The sequence below is a fragment of the Dunckerocampus dactyliophorus genome, chromosome 21, assembly GCF_027744805.1.
Source record: "Dunckerocampus dactyliophorus isolate RoL2022-P2 chromosome 21, RoL_Ddac_1.1, whole genome shotgun sequence".
Lineage (NCBI taxonomy): Eukaryota > Metazoa > Chordata > Actinopteri > Syngnathiformes > Syngnathidae > Dunckerocampus > Dunckerocampus dactyliophorus.
The window spans coordinates 4,748,596-4,771,993 of record NC_072839.1 but is presented as its reverse complement, the minus strand read 5'-3'; the positions used below and the strand labels follow the sequence as shown (position 1 = coordinate 4,771,993).

General features: G+C 43.9%; 1 protein-coding gene across 4 annotated transcripts in view; it reads right to left on the bottom strand.

Moving 5' to 3' along the window:
* Nucleotides 1-23,398, bottom strand: part of zfhx4 (zinc finger homeobox 4) — a 107,785-nt gene that overhangs the window by 69,490 nt on the left and 14,897 nt on the right. For all 4 annotated transcript variants that reach the window (XM_054765798.1, XM_054765800.1, XM_054765801.1 and 1 more), the window contains exons 2-5: nucleotides 8,522-11,045; nucleotides 8,186-8,398; nucleotides 7,661-7,958; nucleotides 4,605-5,146 (exon numbers count right to left, since the gene is read on the bottom strand). In XM_054765798.1, coding sequence (XP_054621773.1) covers nucleotides 4,605-5,146; nucleotides 7,661-7,958; nucleotides 8,186-8,398; nucleotides 8,522-10,999 — 3,531 coding nt within the window. In that variant the 5' untranslated portion in view covers nucleotides 11,000-11,045. The remainder of the gene's footprint in view (nucleotides 1-4,604; nucleotides 5,147-7,660; nucleotides 7,959-8,185; nucleotides 8,399-8,521; nucleotides 11,046-23,398) is intronic.

Sequence of the window (23,398 nt, the reverse complement as noted above, 5' to 3'; positions counted from 1 at the left end):
CACACACACCTGCATTTATGCTTGAATTAGCCACCAGCCTCACCCATGAAACCTCTCCTAGATTATCATGGTGACAGGAGAGACAGTTAGAATGTGATCTGTGAACCTCCCTTTAGAAGAATAACAACTATTAAAGGGAAGACAAGGACGGGCTCAAGTGGATGGGCTCAAGTGGGGGAGGGGTGCGTTTACTGTACATATAAGTGTGCTTCTATGAATATATACAATGTATGAGCATATGCGACCGAGGGCGTCGTGAACGGTGCCATGCATTTGAAATAGATCTGTCTCCTTTCTATTCCCGGAGAGCAGCACAATGGCTTTTTATGCAAATCTATGGGAGTCAATCTCCTGTCCATTTCGCCATCACGCTGCTCTAAATGACAGTCCGATAATTTGAGCTGCGTATATATAGGGGCTATTTGATTTTCAAATGAGCATGGGCAGTGTTGACCCCCGCTAATAGCCAAGGCACAGTGGTTGACTTAATACAAACACAAATGCATAAAGCGAGTCATCTGCATTCAAGAGAGATGGCAGTGAATATAATATGTATGCAAGAAAAGGCCAAATAAATAGGAAGAGTTGGCGATAATGAGAATAAGGGGAGACTCCTTAAGATGCTTCACCAAATGCATTCTCTTGTTTAATTGGCAGCCGCTGCTTGCCAGGGGAATTATGGGTAATGAGAAGGCTGTTCCTCAAAGTGAGACTACAAGAAATAACAAATATGTATGGAAACATGGTCTCCGCGTCCTCTGCCCTCCCCTTTTTACCATAAAAAACTTTTTATGAGTTCAAAGAAGGGCACAAGGGACGGAGAGACGGGTGGGAAAATCATGAAAAGAAAACCAGAAATATGGACGTCCATTTCTGCTTGAATAATGACGGAAAGCTGGACGGACAGACAGACAGGGGACAGACGAGGGTGGGGGTAGTGGCGACTGAGGACAGTTGAAGATTTATTCAGACACCATCTGAGAAACAGGTGCCATGGCCTATGAGACAGTGTGTCTGTGTGTGTATATGTGCATGTGTGTGTGTGTGTGTGTGTGGTCCCTGACCATGCAACATTGACCATGAACATTCTCCACTCCTAATGACCCAGGGGCGCAGCCCTGGTCACAACCTCAAAGCCCAGTGGACACACACACACACACACACACATAAACACACACGTTCGCTGGCTACAAACTGAACCCCCTACTTAGCCGTGCAACACTTGTGAATGGCACTGACAGATTTACTCCCGTCTCCTGTGCGTATTAAAGGCCACTGTTTGTTATTACAAATCATAAACCAAACCATACATCATCAAACTCAATGCTAAGCTAAACACAAGCCACGGCCAGGGACAGACATGCTACGCTACGCTATGCTAGGACGCCGTTTAATGTTCAACTAAGCGCACATGCTGTTGGCGCAACATGCTGGTATTAAAATGTCTTCCATGTTGTCGCCTGCAGTGTTTCCAGGACACTCAACAGCTGTGTTAACACCGAATTCAGGTAATCACGGCAAATCATTTGGACTTGCTGCAACATAAAACAAAGTATAAATGTTTTATTTTTAAATACAGTGAAACTCGGTTAGCGCACGTCCCCGGTTAGCGTCCTTTTTTTGTTAACATAGTGAATTTACTCCTCGGTTTGCATATATTTTCCAGTTAGCGTACAATACGGTGCACGTCTTACCATGTTATTCATACAAAGCGTGAGTCCAACTATGTTCTTAATGTATTTTTACCAAAAAAACATCCTTGATGGCAGCTTTCTAATACACGGAAACAGGCACCTGAAGTCAGCTCGTCTGTGATGTCGTCAGCGGCTGACAAAGTCGCTAACAAACAGCCTCAAAAATGTTAACGCAAAATGTTTTTATTGTTTTACTATTATAGTTCAACTAAACGATTCAAAAGGCATATACATTCCGAATGAAAGGGGTAAATGAACATTTAAGGTTACTTTCACCTTCATCGAAAATGTGATGACGTGTTGACAAAGACACGATATGGCAGCAAGACCAACACCGACGCCACCTTTCTGTTTGGCAATGAGTTATTATAGTTTTCTCATCTTCTTTACCAAAATGCTGGCACTCGCAGATTTCTTTGGCTCCATGTTGGGTTATTTTAGAGCCGTGATCAAAAGCAAAGCAGAGACTTTCAAGAAGTAACTGACAAACACGCAGGTGGTGTCCATGTTGACCTCGCTGCCACATCGTGTCTTTGTCGCTGAAGGCAAAAGTGACCTTAAATGTTCATTTAACCCTTTCAGGCATTATTTTGAGTTGTTTTTTGCATGTAAAACTACAATTGTATACGATAAAAACATGTTTTTGGGCTTTCTAGAATGGATTAATTGAGGGAAATTGATTTTGGTTAGAGTACGTTTCGGTTAGTGTTGGACCTTCTGGAACGAATTAATGATGCTAACCAAGGTTCCACTGTAATTTAATTTCCATTTATAATCCAAGCCACACAATCAACCACATTGTTTACCAATGAATTGAGTCATATGAACAATTATGACTTTTTTTCTTTTACCGTAAGCTAACTCGATCATGTTGTGTGATGTTATTTATCAGACAAATACACCGCATTGGCAGCGTTGTTATTAAAAACCCAAAGTCGGATTGAAAAAAAAGCAGTTACAGTGGGTGTTTACCCACTGTTAATTTAAAGTGATTCATCGAATCATCACCAAATTTGGTACACACCTTTAGGCGACTGTCAAGCACACATCTGTAAAATTTGAGCAATATGGGTCGGAAAATATGCATTATATGCATGGTCGCAACCAAAAGGGGGTGCCATTAATGTCTTGTAGGATCCCCATGGAGTGCCCTCATTTTTTCACATGACCGTGCTTTGACTGTACTTTTCTCTCCGAAGGACCAAAAAGTGCCATTTTTTCCAAATAAGGCCAATGGCTTCCGACGCTAGCACGTCCCCGAACACCCATTTACTTCATGTCCATGCGCTGCAAATGTCATTTGTCTCTTTTGCTGTTACAAAGTCTGGAAAAAAAGGACACTTTCAAATTCCCCTTAGAAGTGCTCCGTCTGTGCTACAAAGCAGCCATAAAAAAAAAAAATCTCCTGAATATGCTTTTTGTTTTGTATCTTCAAATGGTTTCCCATGCCATAAAGATTTTCTGTGTTTCCAAAAAAACAGATGGTGAAGTCATCAACACTCGGATCTTTTATGCGCCGGGCCAAGCTACCTCCATTCCCATGTGCTTTTCACCTCTGCCAATACATGAAAGAGGTGGTGTTTTTTCTGGTCAAATAAAAGAAATGATTTTTTTTTTCTACCACTCCTTGCCTTCGCTCCCACTCGCTTGGCTTTACTAGCGCATGTAGCACATGTCCAAGGGTAAAATAGTGGGACTTGTGCCAGAGGCATTAAAAATCCTCATCTGTGGAACACATTTGTTGAGGCCTGTGGGGTCGGTGGGTGGGTAGATGAGGTTTTGCGGTGCAGAGGGTGCACCGAGCGGGCACTGGGCTGGCCTTGGTTTACAGATACTGACTAAAATAGAAATGTTCCTACCAAAAAGTTCTTAGGGACTGTTTGTCCTAATGGGGGCTGTTAATATGACGACCGAGGGTTCTTGAGATCGTATTAATAAAATATCTGGGAGTTGCTTGGAATGAACCACATTCAAAACAGCATTCAACTAAATCTGCAACAATTAATCGCTGATTAATTGGTTATCCAATTAATCGACAACTACTTTAGTGTTCGCTTAATCGTTTTTCTGATATTTTCTGATATGTTTTGGACCAAACCGCTATGTGTTTGGTTCACATTGAGTTGGTCCATCTAGGCCGAACCGATTAATCGAAACAAGTGTCAGATTAATCCACTAAGAAAATAATCTAGTGGACATGCTTTCCAGGTCAACTGTTTTAAATATTCGCAAACATGCCAACAAACTTATTCCACTGAAGCCTGAACATCCGAAGATTACTCTGAGGTGGATTATTATCATCTCAGTGTGCTTCATAAGTCATTTGATTATACGTTAAATACTACGATGATGAATTCAACTTTGGCTTTATATGCACAAAAAACATGACCCCACTCAATTATATATATAATTATATTTTTTACATTTTTAATCAAATATTTTTTTGGTGTACGTCGTTAATTTGCTTTTTTGCACTGCCCATTTGACTGTTCTTGGCCCTTTTGTTTACAGTGCTGAATTTTTGAAAAACCATTTCTGAGCATTTGAAACACTCAATTAACATTTAACAGCAATGCCGGCCGACCCGAAGCAGCAAATGCGTCCACATCTGATTGGAATTATCCTTTGCACACGCAGTGACCTTTCCCATCTTAGTCGCCCCATTCTCATGGGAACTTCCAATGCTTCAGATAAGACTTCATAAACAAAAACATGCAGAAACTAAACTTAGCTTGATTGTAGCGAGCCCTCCTTGTAGTGCATCGCAGGGTTTTCCCAACTTTTTAATTGTTCACCCCTGGAATCGTGTGTACCGAAGACATGGATGTACTATAAATACATGTGCGTGCCTGCTCGATGATGAATAAACTGCATTGTTTCTGATCATTTGGTGTAAACAATGGTTTTTACCTTGTAAAGTCGTATGGCAGCCTCATGCCTCTGGTTGGTGGTGTGTAGCCTCAGTTTATCCACGCTGTTGCTGTAGTAGTCACAAGCGTTGCACTTGAGATGCACGGGGTTGCCAATGGCCACGCACTTTAATCTCCACTGGTTGGCCTTGCCTCCCTCCTTGATGTGGGCCACCAGCTGGTGCTTCTGCATGTGCTTGTCCGTCTTGCAGTGCAGCTGGAAGTTGGCCTTGAGCTGCGTGTTGTAGCTGCACAGCTTGCACTGGTAGACGTCGCCGACCACGCAGCGCCACTCCTCCTCGGGCAGCGAGCGCTCCGTGTTGACGTGGGCATTAAGAGCCTCCAGGCTGTCCGTGGAGTAGCAGTTGCACACGGCGCACTGGTAGAGGCGCAGCGACGGGTCGCTAATAGGCGGCGACAGGGAGGAGAGGGACGGGTCCGACGAGGACATGCCCCCCATTCCACCTGAGGACACCATCGAGAGGTCGTCGGCCATCAGCTGACCACTGGCGAGACGCAACTCCGCTGACAGGTCGCTGTTCACTGTGAAGAAAGTGCATGGAGATGTCATATTAGCGCAGCACAACAGGAAGAGCGGTGTTTGAAACAACACTATAAGGGGAAAATGAAGGCCGAATGTGGTGAAAAGAATGGGAGGCGGGAGTCGGGAGTCCTCCATGCGGGCTTCTTTTACACAAAAGGATTTGATAAAATAAACCCTCACAGACGACTAGGGCTCCTTACAAAGTCTCGTCTATAAAAAAAAGCCCTAATAGGATTGAATCAGGATCAATTACAATCATCCTTTTCAAGTTGCTAACTCGCTCATCAGGTAGCTTTAATTACTCTTCTCAGCGGTGGTGGGACAACGCTTTTAAAGCTCCGGGCTTTTCTCTCTCTCTCACACAGGCACACGCAGATTTGAAAAGATTTTCTCTTTCTTCTGCCCACCCAGCCCTGAAAATGAAAAAAAAAGAAATGTGCCACTCATAAAAATGTAATTTCTTTGATCCCTTCATTGACCCTCTGTCTATGCTTTCAAAGCTCATAAATTAACACTTTGTTTGGAGCACAAAGAGGACAAATTGAAATATTTCTGCTATATATCGTACCAATCAGTGGCTGTGTGTTGTATAGTCACCACAATTTTTGCCCGTGAACCAGTATTTAAATATAAAACAACCCTGCTGCCACCATGCAAACCCTATGTACAGCTGTAGTCTCCATAGGGAGCTGCTTGTTATCAGTGTAAATCACTAAGAGTACATCTGCTGGCTGGGCTGTGACCTCCACACTGTGTGTAACACTGCAGGGTCATTGTTAAATCTCCCTCACTCCTACAGGAATCCACTTCCTGCTGTGTGCCAGCATGTGTGTGTACGTGTGTTCTCTCCAGGGTGTGTGGAAAGGTGGGGTGGTGGGGATTAAACTGATTTAAGAAAATTACAAATGAAAGATTAAGAATAACTCTCATGTGGCGTCTCATAATCATTTTTTAATCAGCGAGGGGTCAAAGAGAAGGAGACAGTGGCGGAGAGACAATATGAGAGCGGTGATAAGAGGAAAGGGGAGAAAGGATAGAGATAAAAATGCAAACGAACAGAGGAGATACTAAACAAAACGCACTGATAATAACAGATGGGATCAATTGACTGAATAAATGAATGAAAGAAATGAACAAACTTGGTTCTAAGCTACAAAAATAGTTTTCTATCTCCCTAGATTCTTTTATAGAGATACATTTTACAGATTATACACTAAATGGACAAAGACGTCCTTGTCAAGACATACAGGTAGATACCACTCACTTGCCCATTATATATTACATTCATACATGCATACATACATAAATTATTACAAAATTCAATTTGTAATAATTTAATGTAAGTATTTAATTAAGGTTTATCCTGATCCACCATTAACATCATTGACTCACTGACTGGCTAGGCCATGGGTATCCAAATTGTGGTTATTTGTGACAGCAGATGTTGTTTTTTTAGGCCCACCAGTAGATTTTTACCAAAGAGGACGTTTTTAATGCTACAGTACACCTTTTTTAAAATCATTGTTACCCATGAATTTTCAAATTTACTACGTTCCAAAAAAAATGTAACCCCCCCCACAAAAAACTGATTTTTTTCCCAAATTATAGTTATTTACAGGCATTCCTGAAGAGAAAAATGTGTTTTTTTGTTTTTGTTATGTGTGAAAACGTACTGCTTTTTGCCCAATAGATAAATAATTAACAATAATAATAATATCAACTATAATATCCATAAAAATAATATTTTTTATGATGAAATATTTACAGTATATAATATTTATGTTTTCTCATGTTTATGACAGGAAGTGCATTGAATGGGTTGTACTGTCTTCAGTAAACAAAAGGTGAAAACTATCAAAGTGATCCCACATCTTTACATTTTTCCGTATGCGGCCCTCGGTGGAAAAAAGTTTGGACACCCCTGGGTTTGGAGAGGTCACATGGTTCATCTGCCTTACATTGAATAGGAGACTGTACCAAACATGGCTCCAAAGCCGGTGGCGGTAGCTTAATCTATCACTACTATACAGTAATGTTTTAGATCAGTGATTCTCAACAGGTTTGGGTCGCAAAGTCGTTTTCAGTGGGTCGCACGTCTTTGCCTGGGCAAAAATAATAACGTCATGACCCGATGTCCGTGAATGCACCTTGCGTTCTTGTCTGTTTGCTGTTCGCTTGCTGTGCCGCCACAAGGTGGTTTATGAGCGCCTTTGTCAAGCTTATGGTGAAGGAAACGGAGTGAGGGCTTAACGTGCCGACACACAGCTGCAGATATCCGCTGGAGGAGTGTACGCCATAAAGAGAGGACAGCGTCTCTAACCGCTGCAGCTCACATTGTGTTGCAAATGTAAGATATTTGAGAAGCTTAAGTTGAAAAATGTCCATAATTTGGGGTCACTGCTTGTCATTGAGGGGTGATGGTGGGTCCCACACTCAAACTAGATGCGCCACCACTGTTTTAAATATTTAATGCATTAAAATGAAGCAAAAAGGTAAGGCCAAGTGTCACTTACCAAGTCCAGATCCAAGAGCGCTTGCCGTTGCAGCATCCAGCTGGAAAGGGTTGATCATCATCTGGGCATCAGGGCCGCCGCCGCCGCCAGCTGGGTTCTCCAGTTTGACGCCTGCCAGGCCAATGTTTTGAGCCAGGTAGTACTGGTAGAGCTCCGCCTCGGCCGGTGCTAACCCCAAATGGAGGCTGTGCTGGATCTGCTTCATGTTCTGCTGCAGCAGCATCATGTTGTGCATGTGTTTCTCACTGGTCATATGGATTCGCAGGTTTCGAGCCACATTGGTCTCATAGTCGCAAACCTGTAGTAAAAAAGAAGCATGACTTAGTACATTTGTAGAAGCATTCAATTTTGTCAAGTGAGGTTATGTTAGGCTGCGTGACACATTTTTAAATGACTCCGGGTCACATGGTTTTTGCGGTGAAAAAAAAATTAGCCAGTGACGCAGGGTGAAATAACTGTCTCATTGTGTAGCAAATTGTATGCTTTGACCGCTGTGTTACAATGGTGCTCTGTTGAGTTCATTACCTCACAGCGCCAAGTCGGCTTCTGCTTGGGCTTGGATGGCGAGGGTGCACCGCAGCCGCCACCGAGGCCCGCACTGGCTACTGGGTTGGCATGGTTGTGGTTGTACTGTGCCTCAGTTCCGCCGTTCTGGAGTGTTTGGACGTTGTTCAGGTGCTTGTCCGACTGCATATGGATGCTAAGGTTGCCTTTGGTGGTGGTTGAGTAGTTGCATACCTAAAAAGGAAGAATTACTATTAGACCAATTGAAATGAGACTCAGTAGCATGTAAGGATTATCCACTGTAATTATGTCCTTTTCAGATACTATGTCAGATATATGATGCAAAATTGGACAGACCTCACAGCGGAAAGGCTTGTATCCACACGTATAGCTTTCCCCTCTGGCTAAACGAGGGTGAGGCTGTCCTGTTCGGCAATAAACACATGATCCGCCGGACTCTGGATGTTTCTCCTTCATGTGAGCGTCCAGTGTCTGCTGGTACTTGTAGTGCCAGTTACACTTGGGACACTTGAGCGTCTTGCAGGAGTTCCGCGAATGCATCATCGTCATGTGCCCTCCGAGAGAACGCGAGGATCCCAAGACTGTGTCACACTTCGGGCACTCCACACCGCTTCCTGGGGAACCTTCACCCGGACCGGGGGTACCAGGTGTACCAGGGGTACCGGGCGTACTCGGATTTCCTGTGTGTTGATGAGGAGGTCCAGGACTCTCATCATCCCTACGAATCATCATCAAGTCAAGGGGATGGGAGGATGGTGACGACCCATCCCGCCCTGCCAGGGCTTCAGTGGTCAGGTCATTACTGCTCTCCCGCTCTCTGGCATCTGCCAGGGCAGCAGACAAACAAGACTTATCCATCTCCAGCTTCTCACACACAGGCAGGGAGGAAGAGGAGGTGGATGCAGAACCTTTGCTGTCACTGTTAAACATTAGCACACTGTTGGAAAGGGGGGAAATACTTTGGTTTAAGAGAGGGAAATCTTTGCTACTGGTGCTATTGGCCCGCTGGCCTTTCATAACTACACTCATCGCCTGCTCCTCGTCCTCCTCTACCTCATTGTCTACTCCACCACCATTGGAGTAACTATCCTCATCCTGCTCTGGACTTTGTTCTCCCACTGTACCGGGCTCCCGCTTGATGGGCGGGTAGTGGCTCAGGTCCGGCCCATTGGGTTGCAAAGTGCATGTGTCCCTAATGTGGCCCCTACTGTCACTATTAGAGTTCCGGCCATCCAGTTTGCCACCAGTGGCAGCAGCAGCAGAACTCCCACTGGAGGTTCTATGGGCACTAGCCCCTCCCCCGAGGTTTGGGTTGGTCTCAGCCTTTGGCATGGTTTGGGTTCGGGGATTTTGGTCATTGGAGGAGCTGCTGGCACTGCCCTTCAGGAAAGCAAAGCCCGCCTGAAGGGAATCGGCATTCTCCCCACTACTGTGGAAAGCGTTCCACAAGCCGCGGAGCCCGGTGTCTGGCCCTAGGAAATTGGCAGGTGAGGGAAAGTGGGATAGCACAGATACAGGTGTTTTTTTTGGTTCCAGAAAGCTTATAAGAGGTTCTTTGTCCTTGCCGATGCCCTGTATGATGGCAGACACGTGCTTGTTGCTCAGCAGCTTCTGTTCCTGCTCATTCAGGGTCATACGGTGGTCATGGACAGCATGTGTCACGAAGGAGCGGCTATAGCCAAATGAGAGCTTGCACAGGAAACACATGAGCACTGGCTTTCGCCGCCCGTCGGCCACACAGCCCTCAAACTTGGACAAGTCCACATTGTTGGGGACATCTTTGGACACACAGGAGTTTTTGGCTGCACCATCCCCCGTCAGATAGTCTTTGTCATTCTTGTGGCGGAGGTCATAAACACGAAAACTGTGCAACACGGGACCGGCGCCCGCCCGCCCTCCAGTTGAGGTATTTGATATGGAGGGGGGGTCGGCCGCCGACGATTTAGTCCCCAAGGATGAGGCGATGTGGAAGGAGTTTATGATCTGGGGATAGAAGGACATGGGTGCAGCAGGCTGCTCCGACCGCTCCCCCCCTTGGCTCAGGCCGCTTTGGCCAGTGGCGGCCTGGGTGTTGGGGAAGGTCTGGGAGGATAGCAGGCCCCTGAAATGGAGAGCCTCAGGGAGCCCTCCCTGGTTGCCACGCTGCTCTTTGGAGTCCTCCAGGATGAAGGCAGAGCCATCCGGCTGGTAGATGATCTCACCACACAAGTTCTCCACATCGCTCTCTTCGTCCATCTCGCTGTTTAGTTCCCCTCCATCGGCCGCACGCTCCCCTTCTTCGTCTTCACTCTCCTCCCCTACCATCCCTTCGAGCTCGTCGACATCTTCATGACCTCCCGTGGTAGGCAGTCGGGCGTTGGGGCAGTGGTGCTCCATGTATTTTTGTAAACTGGAGAAGGAGCCAGAACATTCGTTGCAGGGGATCTCCTTTGCCGGCGCCACGGGAGATGTGGCAGGGGCAGAACAGTCTGAACCCAAAGCTGCTCCTCCTCCTACTCCTGGTAAAGTCCCAGTAACACTCCCTTTGTTACCGGTTGTAAAGCTTTCTCTCCGACTCTGCTCTGTAACAGAGTCGATGGTTGCACTGACAAAGGTGGGGGTAGCTGTGGACCTCAGTGGGCTGACGGTGGGCTCTCCAAGGCCATTCTCCATCTCTCTGGCTACAGGTGACGTTTGGTTGTTATTAGCATTGTTGCTGTGGGTGACACCGGTCTCCATGGCCACAACGGAGTTGTCCTCAGCAGCATCCAGCCTGTGGCCACCATGTTCCTGCTGCCGTGACGAGACCATATGGGGAGAGTCACAAGTTGCCATGACGACCTCTACATAGGGATCTCATCTCATCCGGCCTGGCAGGGACCTGGGTTGAGGAGAAAGGAGGAGAACGTCGGTGGTTAACAATCAGCTTCCATGGAATATGATCGTGTGCAAAGTTTTAAGAACACTTCAAGACCTGCACTCCAAAAGTGGATTTGATTTGAAGGAGTCACTTCAGTGTCAGTGTGTTCTTACCAGTCAGGAGTTGTTAATTGGACATCATATATTTAGCTCATTTACAGTATGCCGGTCTATGTGTAAGGTCTTTCAACACACCAATATTTGCAATCAATCCTCTCAACCCTTTATTTCCACACACATTACCGCAGATAATGGCCATTTCATTTTGTAATCAAAAAAAACAAATGAGACATATCGAGACGCCAAATGCTAATTAACAGAAACTGCTGGAGAAACCGACCTGACGCCCCGCCGTCTCCTCTCAGGTAGCCTGCGTGTAAAATGAGGTGACATTAAAAGAAAGCTTTAAAAATAAAAAAGGGCCACATTGACCTTTGACCTCACCCACCTGCTGCTTAATTCTGTCTTTGCTACTCTCGCTCGCTCTCTCTCTTTGCCTCACGACAAAGCTACACAGCAATTAGAGGATTAATCCGCACCAATCCAGGGCCAAACAAAGCCAGTGGGAGGGACAGTAAAAGCGTGAGGAATGAAATCAAACATGTGCGGGTATGTTTGCGTGCGTGCGTGCGTGTGTGTGTGTGTGCACGCGCTATAAGCATGTCTAATCTGACATATCCAAGAGATGAGTCCATGACGACTAGTGATAGATTAAAAGAGAAATGATGCTTTTTCTCTGTGTCTCACTTAGGTTGAGTCTTTTTTATATAAAGAGGAAACAAATCACAACTTTCTGCTGCGGAAGGAAACTTCTAGCCTATTTCATCCGATTTTTCACGTCCAGCGCTGCAAATTGTGGTAACTTGCTTTGAGAAATGACAATTTATCACGCTGTCCCCTGCACGCAGACAAACCCAAAAATATAAAAAATACAAGCTCACGCCTGTCTCCCGATGAAGGCACCCTTGTAATTGGGGAGAAATTAGTAGCAATGAGCTTTACATTCTAAACAAGCCGCAAGTTCAAACAGGCCATAAATATGTGTTATTGCTGCAGGAATGCATGACGTTATCACAACATGTAACACACTGTGTTTTCAACGGTTTGCGCCTCGGTCACACTGACGTTCCTCTCGATCAGGGATTCCACCGCCAATTTGTAGACACAGCATGCATGCATTGCGTATTACAAAAAAAAGATAAAAGACATTCATTATATATGAATTTTGAGCTGGATTTGACAATAAACATCCCATTAAAAACAGACCCACACACCAAATTCGGTCCTCAACCTCAGTTTGGGCACCCCTGTTGTAGAAGACACTGGTTGACCAAGTGCTTTAGACCCTAGGTTCCCAAAGTAGGGTATGCCAAATGTTGAATAAAAATGGAAAACATTACCTATGATGATTATGTCCGTGTAACGTTAGTTACATTGTTTTACTGATTTTTCCTTATGAGCCGTGTTGTTGCGGACCACAGCCTAACACGGCAAAAGAGCATAAAGATCACAGTTCCCCACATGTTACCACAGCTTGTCCCCACTTATTAGAAACAATATGCGTTCTATCAGTTACGACAGTACATACCCGATTAGAAAGTTTACACCGGCATGGCACATGTTCTACATGGGTGTACGTTCATGAAGGGACATTTAATCTTTGGTTAAAAAAAAAAAAATCCAAAATAATCAAGTATTAATATCATAAAATAGGGTGAGGAGCTCGGTCATCCGGGAGCGGCTCAGAGTAGAGCGGCTACTCCTTCACATCAAGAGGAGCCAGTTAAGGTGGCTCGGGCATCTCGTCCGGATGCCTCCTGGACACCTCCCTGGTGAGGTTTTCCGGGCATGCCCAGCCGGGAGAAGGCCCCAGTGCAGACCTGGGACACGCTGGGGGTATTATGTCTCACAGCTGGCCTGGGAATGCCTTGGTGTCCTCCCGGTGGAACTGGAAGAGGTCTGGACTAAGACTTTCTTGAAGTGAAAAATACACTAAATAAAGTAAGTAAATAAAAAAAATGAACAGGATTATGGAAATTTTACTGAATGAATGTTATAAATAATAGAATACATGAAGGGAAATATTTTCTCTCTGGGTGAGATGTGTGTTCGTAGTCAAAGAGAGCAAACCTAACACACACATCAGGATTTATGACTTTGTCATTTCACCGCTTATTTGATTGGGGAGGTGAATTGTAGCCTGAGGTTAATGCATCTCGCGCTAATGGACAAACCAATGTGTTTTGGAGCATTTGGCAGTTGTAGGTTAGCGGTTGTTTACATGCAACGCATGTGAAAAACATCTGCATGCCTTATATCGTATTAGCGACACGCAAACGGCGTGCATATAGGGAGGAAAACAAGGCGGTGAAATAGTCTCCTTTGCGAGATGAAAAGAGATGGCCTCAGCCACACCAACCTCTGTTTTTTAATTAAGCATGTCCCCTTGCTTTCACATGCACACACGTACAGTCCACTCAGGTAATTAAAGTGGCAGATCAGATCCAGCGAGAGGCAAATAATAGCCCAGGAATTTCTTCTGTGGACACTGCTTGTTCTAATAGGAGAGAGGGGCTGCTTGGTCTATTGTTTTTCCTCGCCCCCTCCTTTTTTCTTGCCCGAGCCCTTTCCATCCATCTGCTTTTCAGCAAGTCTAAAGCGGTTTCTCCGCCCATTTTGCCCAGCGTTTTTTTCCCCGAACTTTTAATCACGAAAGTCACATTGTTGACATGCGCTTGATGATCAGACTGTCCGAAGCACGCGTTACATAAAAGTTAGCAGAAGAATCGGGTCATAAATCACGTTGTGTAACCTGAGCACAAAGCAAAAACAAGACAAGGGTATTTCAGACTTATACCGAGCTCCTGTCGCCTGTCACAGTCTCCTCCCGCTTTTGTCCTCCTGTCACTCAATCACGCATAAGTCGCAGTCTGAGCCTAACACACGCAACAACCTGTAATTGCAGCGTCGCCACACTGCCGTCTGTGTTTACGTGGGAATCTTATTTTACGTCCAAAGACTTATGACGCGCGTGCACAACTGATTTCTGCAATTCCGCCAGTTTCGGTGCGCTTTCCCACAACCAAGCGGTTCGTCTGAATCCACGCAGGACGTCGAGAAGCCAAAGGACAGCATGAGGCGCTATCCAATCTTTGAGGTCTCCCAGAAGGTCATCCTCTCTCACCATGCGGCCGCACAGTCAAACACCAAATCTTCTATCAAAATGTCAGCCGGCGTTAGCCAAAGACAAAGGCAGAGGTTGCCGTGAAAGCCCGTGCATCCATCTCCCACTGTCACCGCCATGAATAGGACAACTCTGGTCTAATTAGGTCTGTTTATTTGTTGCCGTGCATTCGCTCGAGGCACAAGAAAAACAAAAGCAACAGAAGAATCGTCCTGCTTTGGCTGTTCTTCTGCACACATGCATCCTATCACGGAGCTAAGTCCGGGTTTTATGTCTTCAAGAGAAAACGGGAGCAAATTGGAAATGGAAATGACATTTATGTGACCATTTTTAGTTAGCATGCAATCCTTCTTCTTTGCTGCCCGAGGGAAGAAGAGCCTAGACTGAGCCGCCACTTGTCTTTTGCTATTTAAGTGTTTCTTTGTTGCAAAAACAAGACAAGACATTAAACGCATGCAAGGCATATGCAAATCTTACCTAACTAAAATACCGTATAAACGTACGGTGTATGTCATGAATAGTAAGAATAGCACACCACCGCAGTGAGAAGCTACACTGTCAGCCATAAACAAGCTACATTGAACGCATCACAGGAATGAGACATACTCGAAAGTCTCTGATATTCTCCCAAGTAACAAGAAAAGCGACCCCTGTGGACTGTAGAGTATGATACTGTCGCATCAAACTATCCTAAAAAATGACACTGATACAGGGGCTAGCTTCTTCTGCCAATGGAAATGTGTCAATAGCAAGAGGTCAAGAAGTGAAAAGGATAAAAAGAACCTCCTCGTTTTCCCCCCGGAGCAGGTATGCAGCCCCTATCCTTCAGGTTGATGACAGGTAAATTGGCCTTGCTGGCTGCTCAGGTAACCTTACACCCAACTGCCCTCAGGTCCGCACCTGATAAGTCATTGTTAGTGAAAGACAATACCGAGCTGATGATGGAAATACACCCGCTTCCCCCCCTAAAAAAGTCAAGATATGCAAAATTAAAGTTGCTGACCAAGGGGCTATGTTGATGCAGGGCTATGTTGATAGGGCCCAAGATGGCGGGAAAACACTTCCTCAGGTAATGGATTTGTCCGTTTCAAACATGCTCAGCAATGTCCGAAAAGGAGTAGGAAAAAGCAAAGCAATCCCATCAGTGAGAAATGTTTGAAAAACAAAGGTTGCGACTATAGATCATTTTTGTAGTCAATTAATCTGACCCTATAACTGTACAATCAGTTTCGATTAATCGAGTAATGGGTGAGGCCCTCGATGGACCAAATCAATACAAACCAAACACAAACAGTTAATGGTTTGTTTTGCCTAAAACACAAAGATAATCTGCTTTCATGGACGACAAAGGCAATTCGGGCTGTGAAAATTAACCAATGATTAATCGACTATCCAATTAATCAAGATCTATTTTGTGTATTTGATTAATAGTTTTTTTATTGAAAAAAGTAAATGTCCTCTGATTTCAGCCTCTCATGTGTGAATATTTTCTCATTTCCTTACAGCAAACTGTTTGGTTCATATTCGTATGGTCCGTCTTAATCGAAGCAAGCATCAGATTAATCGACTAAGAAAATAAACGTTCGCTGTACCCCTGAAGGAACTTTAAAAATATTCACTTTTGATGAGCTAAAATCAGAGGATGCTTACATTTTGAAATGAAAAAAGATTCACGGAACACCGAAATAGCTGTCGATTAATTGGCTAATCGATTAATCATCTATGAATTGTTGCAGCTCTACCCAAAAAAACGGCGCAATACTGCAAAGCAACGGCAAGCCGAAGCATTCAAATAAACAGTCCGACACTGCTGGGTCACAGTCTGCAATTACGGTCCTTGCTAAAGATTTTCTCAGCATCAAAGGAGAAGCCAATCTACATAGCTAATGCCTCCAATTTTTTCCCCCCTTTCCGTCCTCGAACTCAAAACAGCAGGGTAAAAAGGGAGGTGGGATGAAGGGGTGGGGGTGAGCGAGCGGGGATTTTTCTTTTGCCGGCAATCTGGAAACACTCTCCAGTTAATTAAGGTTGATTGGAAATGAACCGCACAAACAAAGGGCAGCCTATGCCCTGAATATTATGACTTGTGCACATGTATGCACGCGTGCACGAGGATGAAGTCGGGTGGGGCGGGGTTGCTAAAGAGGAGAGGCTCCCCACTCTGGACCCTGATAACCTCCCCTTGTAACGCCCACCCACACCCAGATTAAGGGAATGCACAGGCAAAAGAATGTGTGACGACCTCCGCCATGGAGGGGAAAAAAAAACTTCCAGCCTCTGATGCCACAAAAGGCAAGAAGGTAATTAAGTTTGAAAGAATAGAGGCACTGCCACAAACAATGCAGCAGTGTCCATGGGGAGGGATTGGAGAGTGTGTGTGTGTGTGTGTGTGTGTGTGTGTGTGTGTGTGTGTGGATGAGGGGGCAGAAAATCCATTAACATTCAGCAGGCCGGGTGAGCGAGAGGAAAGAGGGCAAAGGGGAAGTAAGGATGGCATTCTCTCGCTCACTCTTTGCTCTTCTTGTCTTTTCTCTTATCGCAGCATGACTCGTCTGAGCGTCCTTTTTTTTTTTTTTTTTTAACTGCTCTCACATCTGCTTTGGAGCGCCCTCCCTCCCCAATTCCAACCCAAATCCTGCAGCCCCCTCCCCTCTTTAGTCGAATGCAACAGCCCTGCGGTTCATTTTTTGTTTTTTGCCCTTTCGCTGTTCCTTGGAGTTGCCCTCCTAGGTGAGGCAGACACTACGCTGTAGTTTGCTATAAATGTATCAACTGTCTTGGGATTAACAGCGCCCCCACCAGGGCAGGTTTAAACCATAAATAACCCACAAAAATGTGTCTCCAAGAAGCACTCTTTTGCACTTTGTACACATGCACTAGTGTTAACATAATAGACGGCATGCAACAGTATAACATTAAGGGGGGGGGGAGCACACAAACATCGCAGTGCTGACATTAGAGTCACGTTTTAACAGCCTTTTTTTTTTACAAAAAGCTAAATGATCAATCTAACAGCTCCCATAGCTGTATCTCTGTCAAGTGACAGATTGACACTTTAAGATGCGTAGCAAAGCCTACTTTTTGCCTTTTTTTTGGGGAGCTCAGGTGGTAGAGCGGTCGTCTCCCAACCTGAAGGTTGTGGGTTCGATCCTCCGTCCTCCTGTGACCATGCCGAAGTATCCTTGGGCAAGATGCTGAACCCGCAGGTTGCTCCTGATGCTGCGTCATCAGTCGGTAAACGTGCTAACAGTGTCAAGAGTGCCTTGGAGGTGGAAAAGCGCTATACAAGTGATGTTCTGAACTCTCAAGTTTTACTGGACATAGAGACTGAGTCAACGGTGCCTCTGCTGGCCGCAGCCCAGTACTGCACACATCAAATGTATCACAAAACTTTCTTCAGGGGCAGTTTTTTTTTTTATTTTTTGTTTAACCCTCCAAAGCAACACTGTTTTGACTAGTTACCGTGCAAACGCTACCTAAAAATACCACAGTCCTTCCCTACCTGAGAGTGCTAGACGCTAACAGGATTAGCTCCTGGGGAAAAAACATATACTGAAAAACTTTCATCTCTCTGTTTTTTTGGGGGGGGGGGTTTTGCCCCACTTCTTCGGCGCAGCATCTTAACTCAATTAGCAAAGAATGTAATTTGATTTGCAGACAGAAGCGTACGCTCACAAAGCATACAAGCGAAGCTATCCCTCTGCTCCCACGTGCTCGCAGCTAAGAAAGAAGTATTCATTGCTCATGCATGTGTGTCCAAATGAGAGCGGAGCGATCATGAGACACATAAGACGTGCTAATGTCCGCCTGTGATGCGGGACGAGCAGGGAAACATGAATAGCGTGTGTTAGCACGAGGGTGGGGTGTTGTTTACGTATTATCTGATACCGGTGTCCGAAATGGTGCTTCAATTCTGCCCAAAAATGATGATGCCTTTTTATTTTTACACAATTTTGTGTCATGCAAGTTGAATAGAATAATAATTTGCATACATTAATAATATAAATACAATATTTTTTGTAATTAAATCAATAACATTGTGTCATAAGTATTCCAAACAAAACCAGCAGCAATACATCGTATAATTATAGTAAGTCATTGGTAGATAATGAGGAAGTTTGGTGTTGTGTGTTGGAGAAACGTGTGCAAGTTGACCATGTTGGAATGGAGCACTGCTGTTGGTGTGTTAAGGTCGCCAATGAAGTTGAAAAAGCGTCAGACTGAGTGTCGATCGATGAACGGGTACAAGTCTACCATGAGACTGTGTTTCAGAGTCTGTGTTTCTGTGTCGGGGCGCTGCCTTGCTTAAAAGACGGTACTTGCACAATATCGCCTTTAAAGACTCGTTGCAGGTTTTTCGGTATGTATTCATTTAGCAGCCAGTGAGACACCGGTAGTGACCCTAGTTTGCACCGTTCACCTCCGGTTCTGTGCGAGCGAGTCGGCAACTAATTGTGACTTTGCAGCGCGGTGTCTTTAGTAATCTGCCTGGCTTTGTCTCTGCGTCTCACCAGAGACGTGGATTAGCACTAAAACGATGACGGCTTAATCCTTGATTTGCCTGTACTAAATAAATATTAATCTAGCATGCTCATCATGCTCTTGTAAGGTACAACATACACAATATGAAAGAGCTTAGCCGTTACATAAATCACGGCCTTATCTGCTGGATGAGGCCAAAGCATGGGGCAAAACACACACCCGCCCACCCACACACATACAGTGCATACACCACGCTGGGATTATTTGTGGAATTATTAATCCTGCTAAATACAGAGCCTGAAAACAATCTCTAAAAATGTTTCCTCTCGGGGTGTGTGGATGCACACAATTATGTGCCAGCGTGAGAGCGAGAGAGACGGGAGGGGGGGAAAAAAACAACACATATCAGTCATTTGTGTTGATTCAGACCCCTCTCACACTCAGCCTCTCAGCAGGTTTGTTTAGCAAAAATACTGCAGGGAATATAAAAAAAAAAAAAAGGAAAGCTACCTTTGCTCCCCACACACACACACACACACACACACACACACACACACTTAAGTTGACAAGGCCGTGGCAGTGCAGCCCAGAAGAGGTTAAGCAAACAGCGTCCACGTCAGTCAAGGATAGCACACACACTCACTAGACAGACACAGAGCGCAGTCTCTGACGCAGGCATTTCACATCCACCTGGCAAATATAAAAGGCTGGTTATACTGTACAAGCTACACAATCATCCAGCCGGAGCCCTGGCGTGCTTCGCTTGTTTTGCGCTATCACAACTGCGCCACTTGTGAGACAACCCCCAAAGTTCAGAAAAGGGAACATTACATACATTAATGTATTCCGCTGCACGGAACGAGACGAAAATGTGTCAAAACACGCACCCACACGGGGTTGCCTGTGCTGCGATTTTTCCCAAAAAAATGCACCGCTGTTATTGAACGCCAACGTTTGACCTCCGTGAGTTGGATAGACTTGAAATCCGTAACTTTAGGGTGTTTTCGCCGAATCACGTGTGTGAAATTTGAGCGGGATTGGTTGGGGAAAAAAAACAAAACATGGCCGACATCAAGCATAACATCTATGCAGAGGCACGGGTGGGACGTAACTCATTTCCCATTGAACATCGATCGCTTGAGGATATCTGAAAGTCTTCCGAAGCATTATGAGCACAACCCACAGGGGGCGCCGCCAATGTGATTTACAATTACACCAACTGTTGTTTATCTTGTTTTTAGACGTTTTCGGACTCCTGGTTGGGCATTCGTAAAGCATGCCATCTTGAGACCTCCTATTCATGCCAGACTTTTATATGTTTCATTTATCTTGCACATTCACGGCTCCATAAATTTGCGGATTTTTGCTCCAATTTTTTATGTTTTTTTTAATTTTTTCCTCTATTTATTTTTTATCATTGACCATAAATTGTAATAATTTATCATTGTGAGAGCACAGGTAAAATATGCATATACCATTGTTAGAAAGTCCACCATTTTTTTCCCGGCGGTCCTTGAACGCACCATAGCCGCGTGCCGTGAGACGCAAACGTTAACTCATTCAATCCCAGCCATTTTTCAAAAGACAGCCCCTTCAGCACCGGCTATTTTACACAATTTTGACTGATCTTTCAAGGCACACGGAATATTCTCCCGTCTTTCATCAGAGAAAAAGTTTGTTTCTACCTTTTTCGGTTCTTTAGTAATCAGCAGTAGAACACAGGCACGTTTCAGGGAAATATCAGTTCCCGACTAAAAAAGGGAGAACACCAGCTTTTTATGAAAAGATACATTTCAAGCATAACTTTCACTTTGATACAAATATTTAGCTTTTGTAAACAATTGTAGCACAACATGAGAAACCCCAAAAAATGTTTTTTAACATCAAAATAGCAATTTATTTACAAATATAACACCATGAACTAAAGCGTGTGTGCGCACACGTGCGCGCGCGTGTGCATGCGTTAAAATGACCCAACGATGGTTCACCTTCTGCACGCTACGCTCCTCCACGCTCTCCCACTTCCTCCTTCCTTTCATGTATGATTTTGCCGCTCTTATCAAATGCACTTCTGCCACCTTGTGGCCGTTTTTAATGGCTTAAAATTGCTCAGGGGAGAGTTGCGCCATCACCTCTGTTTGCTACAAGTATTGAATGAGTTAACATACTGTAGGAGTTCATACATTATCGTAAGCCGTTGGCATTACACCAGGCAAGTAGTACAGGTTACGTAGCGGCTTGGAGAACCCAAACGCCTCCTCAAGTCAGCTAGCCTCTAGCACTAGCCTGACGACCAGGCTAAACGCTACACCGTGGCTCCGATTCCATCTGTTATCATTCATTAGTGGTGAGTAAATGTACATTTTATACTTTAAATGTGTTTAATGAGTGCATTTAGGGCTTGCACCTGGATTGTGTCGTGAGTGAACAACGGCAATCGAAGAGAGAAGGGCGGGGTTCTGGAGCACTTTTATTGCAAATGTTGAACCGATCAAATCCTCTGTAGCGGGTTATCAAGGCAAAAATCCTAATCACTGTTTATCATAGATTATCAATAAAGTTTAAAGTTCAACCAGCCCTACCCCCCCTCTGCCTCACTAAAGACGGTACTCGGCAGGACCCGGGGCCCTGTTATTATCTTCATAAACATAATCACAGGCCAGGTAGCCATGACTGACGCCACAAGTTGTGCACCCCTCACCTTTCCATCAGCTGACAAAGCAACAAACTTTCAAACAAAAACAAGAACAACTGTCACGCTACGAAAACAACACCAACCTAGCTTTCGGCTCGAAACACTCGTGACTAATTTCTGGCGCCAAGGAATTACTAATTAACTTAAGCTTTCGGCTCTCTATTTAATTAGCGAGGTCTCCAAATGAACTTTAGACCAAAGCCATTTGCTTTTTAAACAGGCTCACTCTCTCCCCCACTCTTGTTTTTTTCTTCTTTCTGACAGCTGTTGTGAGTTTGCCCTCTTCTCACACACACACACACACACACACACACACACACACACACACACACACACACACACAGTTGTTATTTATGCCATCACGGCTTCTTTTTCTGGTTACCATGGGGAGGGAATTTGAGAGAATTTGAGTACGGGGGTGGGAGAGTGAGTACATTTTAATTTGATTTCACTACAAACAAACAACTGTCAGATGTAATTAGTGTGGTTTTTAGATTAGCGCCGGAATATTCCTTTATCAAATAAACGACGTGTCACGCAAAAAAATAAAAAAATAAAAAAAAACAAGAGCAAAATGAAGGTTTGGCCTGCTGAGAGGAGAAGATGTGAAATGGGTCCATTACCTTGCTGCTCGCTGTGGGAAACAAGTTATTAAGTAGAAGTGGCCTGAAAAAATACAGTTATTTATTCACTTATATTTCATCTCTAAATTATTTCTAGTTTTTTATTTTTTCCACAGTTTATTTGTATTTATTTCTCATTTGTTTGGTGTGTTTGCCTTGTTTTATTTCCCCTTCACTGCATCTTTTTGCATGGGTTTCTCTCCGTATGAGAAAACGGTAATAATTAAACACAGGAAGTGAAGAAATGATCAGTAATTGCTGCGACACGGAGGAGCGGAAGGCTTAAATAAACTCGGATTCTTCCTGTTCCTTTTCAGACAGGCAGGTTTCTCAATGTCGACTTAAGCAGGACCAAAATTTAAATACTACATCATTTGTCCTTTCTTTTAATAGTAAAATAATATAACACATTTAAAATGAATCATAATTATAATATTCACTTAACATGAAATAATTTTGTATGCTGATTTTTTTTAAAAATATTTTTTCTTCCTTTTTCTTTCATCACTGCATAAGTGACAAAACACACACACACACACACAACGATACACATACCCTATTAGAAAATGGTAACAGTTAAACGCAGGAAGTGAACAAACTAGGGTTAAATGAGCTCTAATTCTACCTACTCCTTTTCAGACATATTAAACTGTGCAGGTTTCTTAACGTAACTTGTTAAGCATGTCTGAAACAAATAAAACCATGAGAGCTGCAACAATTAATCAATTAATTGATGATTAATCATTATCAAATTAATCGACAATTATTTTGATATGTGATTAATCGTTTTTGGATTGAAAAATGCTAATATCCTATTATTTCTGCCTCTCAAATGTGAATATGTTTGAATTTCCTGCAACAATTAATTCATCGATTAATTAATCCATTGTCAAATTAATCAACAACTATTTTCATATGCAAGTAAGCATTTTTTGACTGAAAAGTGTTAATATCCTATGATTTCTGCTTCTCAAATGTGAATATGTTTGAATTTCCTGCAACAATTAATTCATCGATTAATTAATCCATTGTAAAATTAATCAACAACTATTTTCATATGCAAATAAGCATTTTTTGACTGAAAAGTGTTAATATCCTATGATTTCTGCCTCTCAAATGTGAATATGTTTGAATTTCCTGCAACAATTAATTCATCGATTAATTAATCCATCGTCAACTTAATCAACAACTATTTTCATATGCAAATAAGCATTTTTTGCCTGAAAAGTGTTTATATCCTATGATTTCTGCCTCTCAAATGTGACTATTTTTAAGGTTCCTTAGTCATCCATGAAAGCGGACCTATTCTCTTTGTGTTTGAAAATAAGATA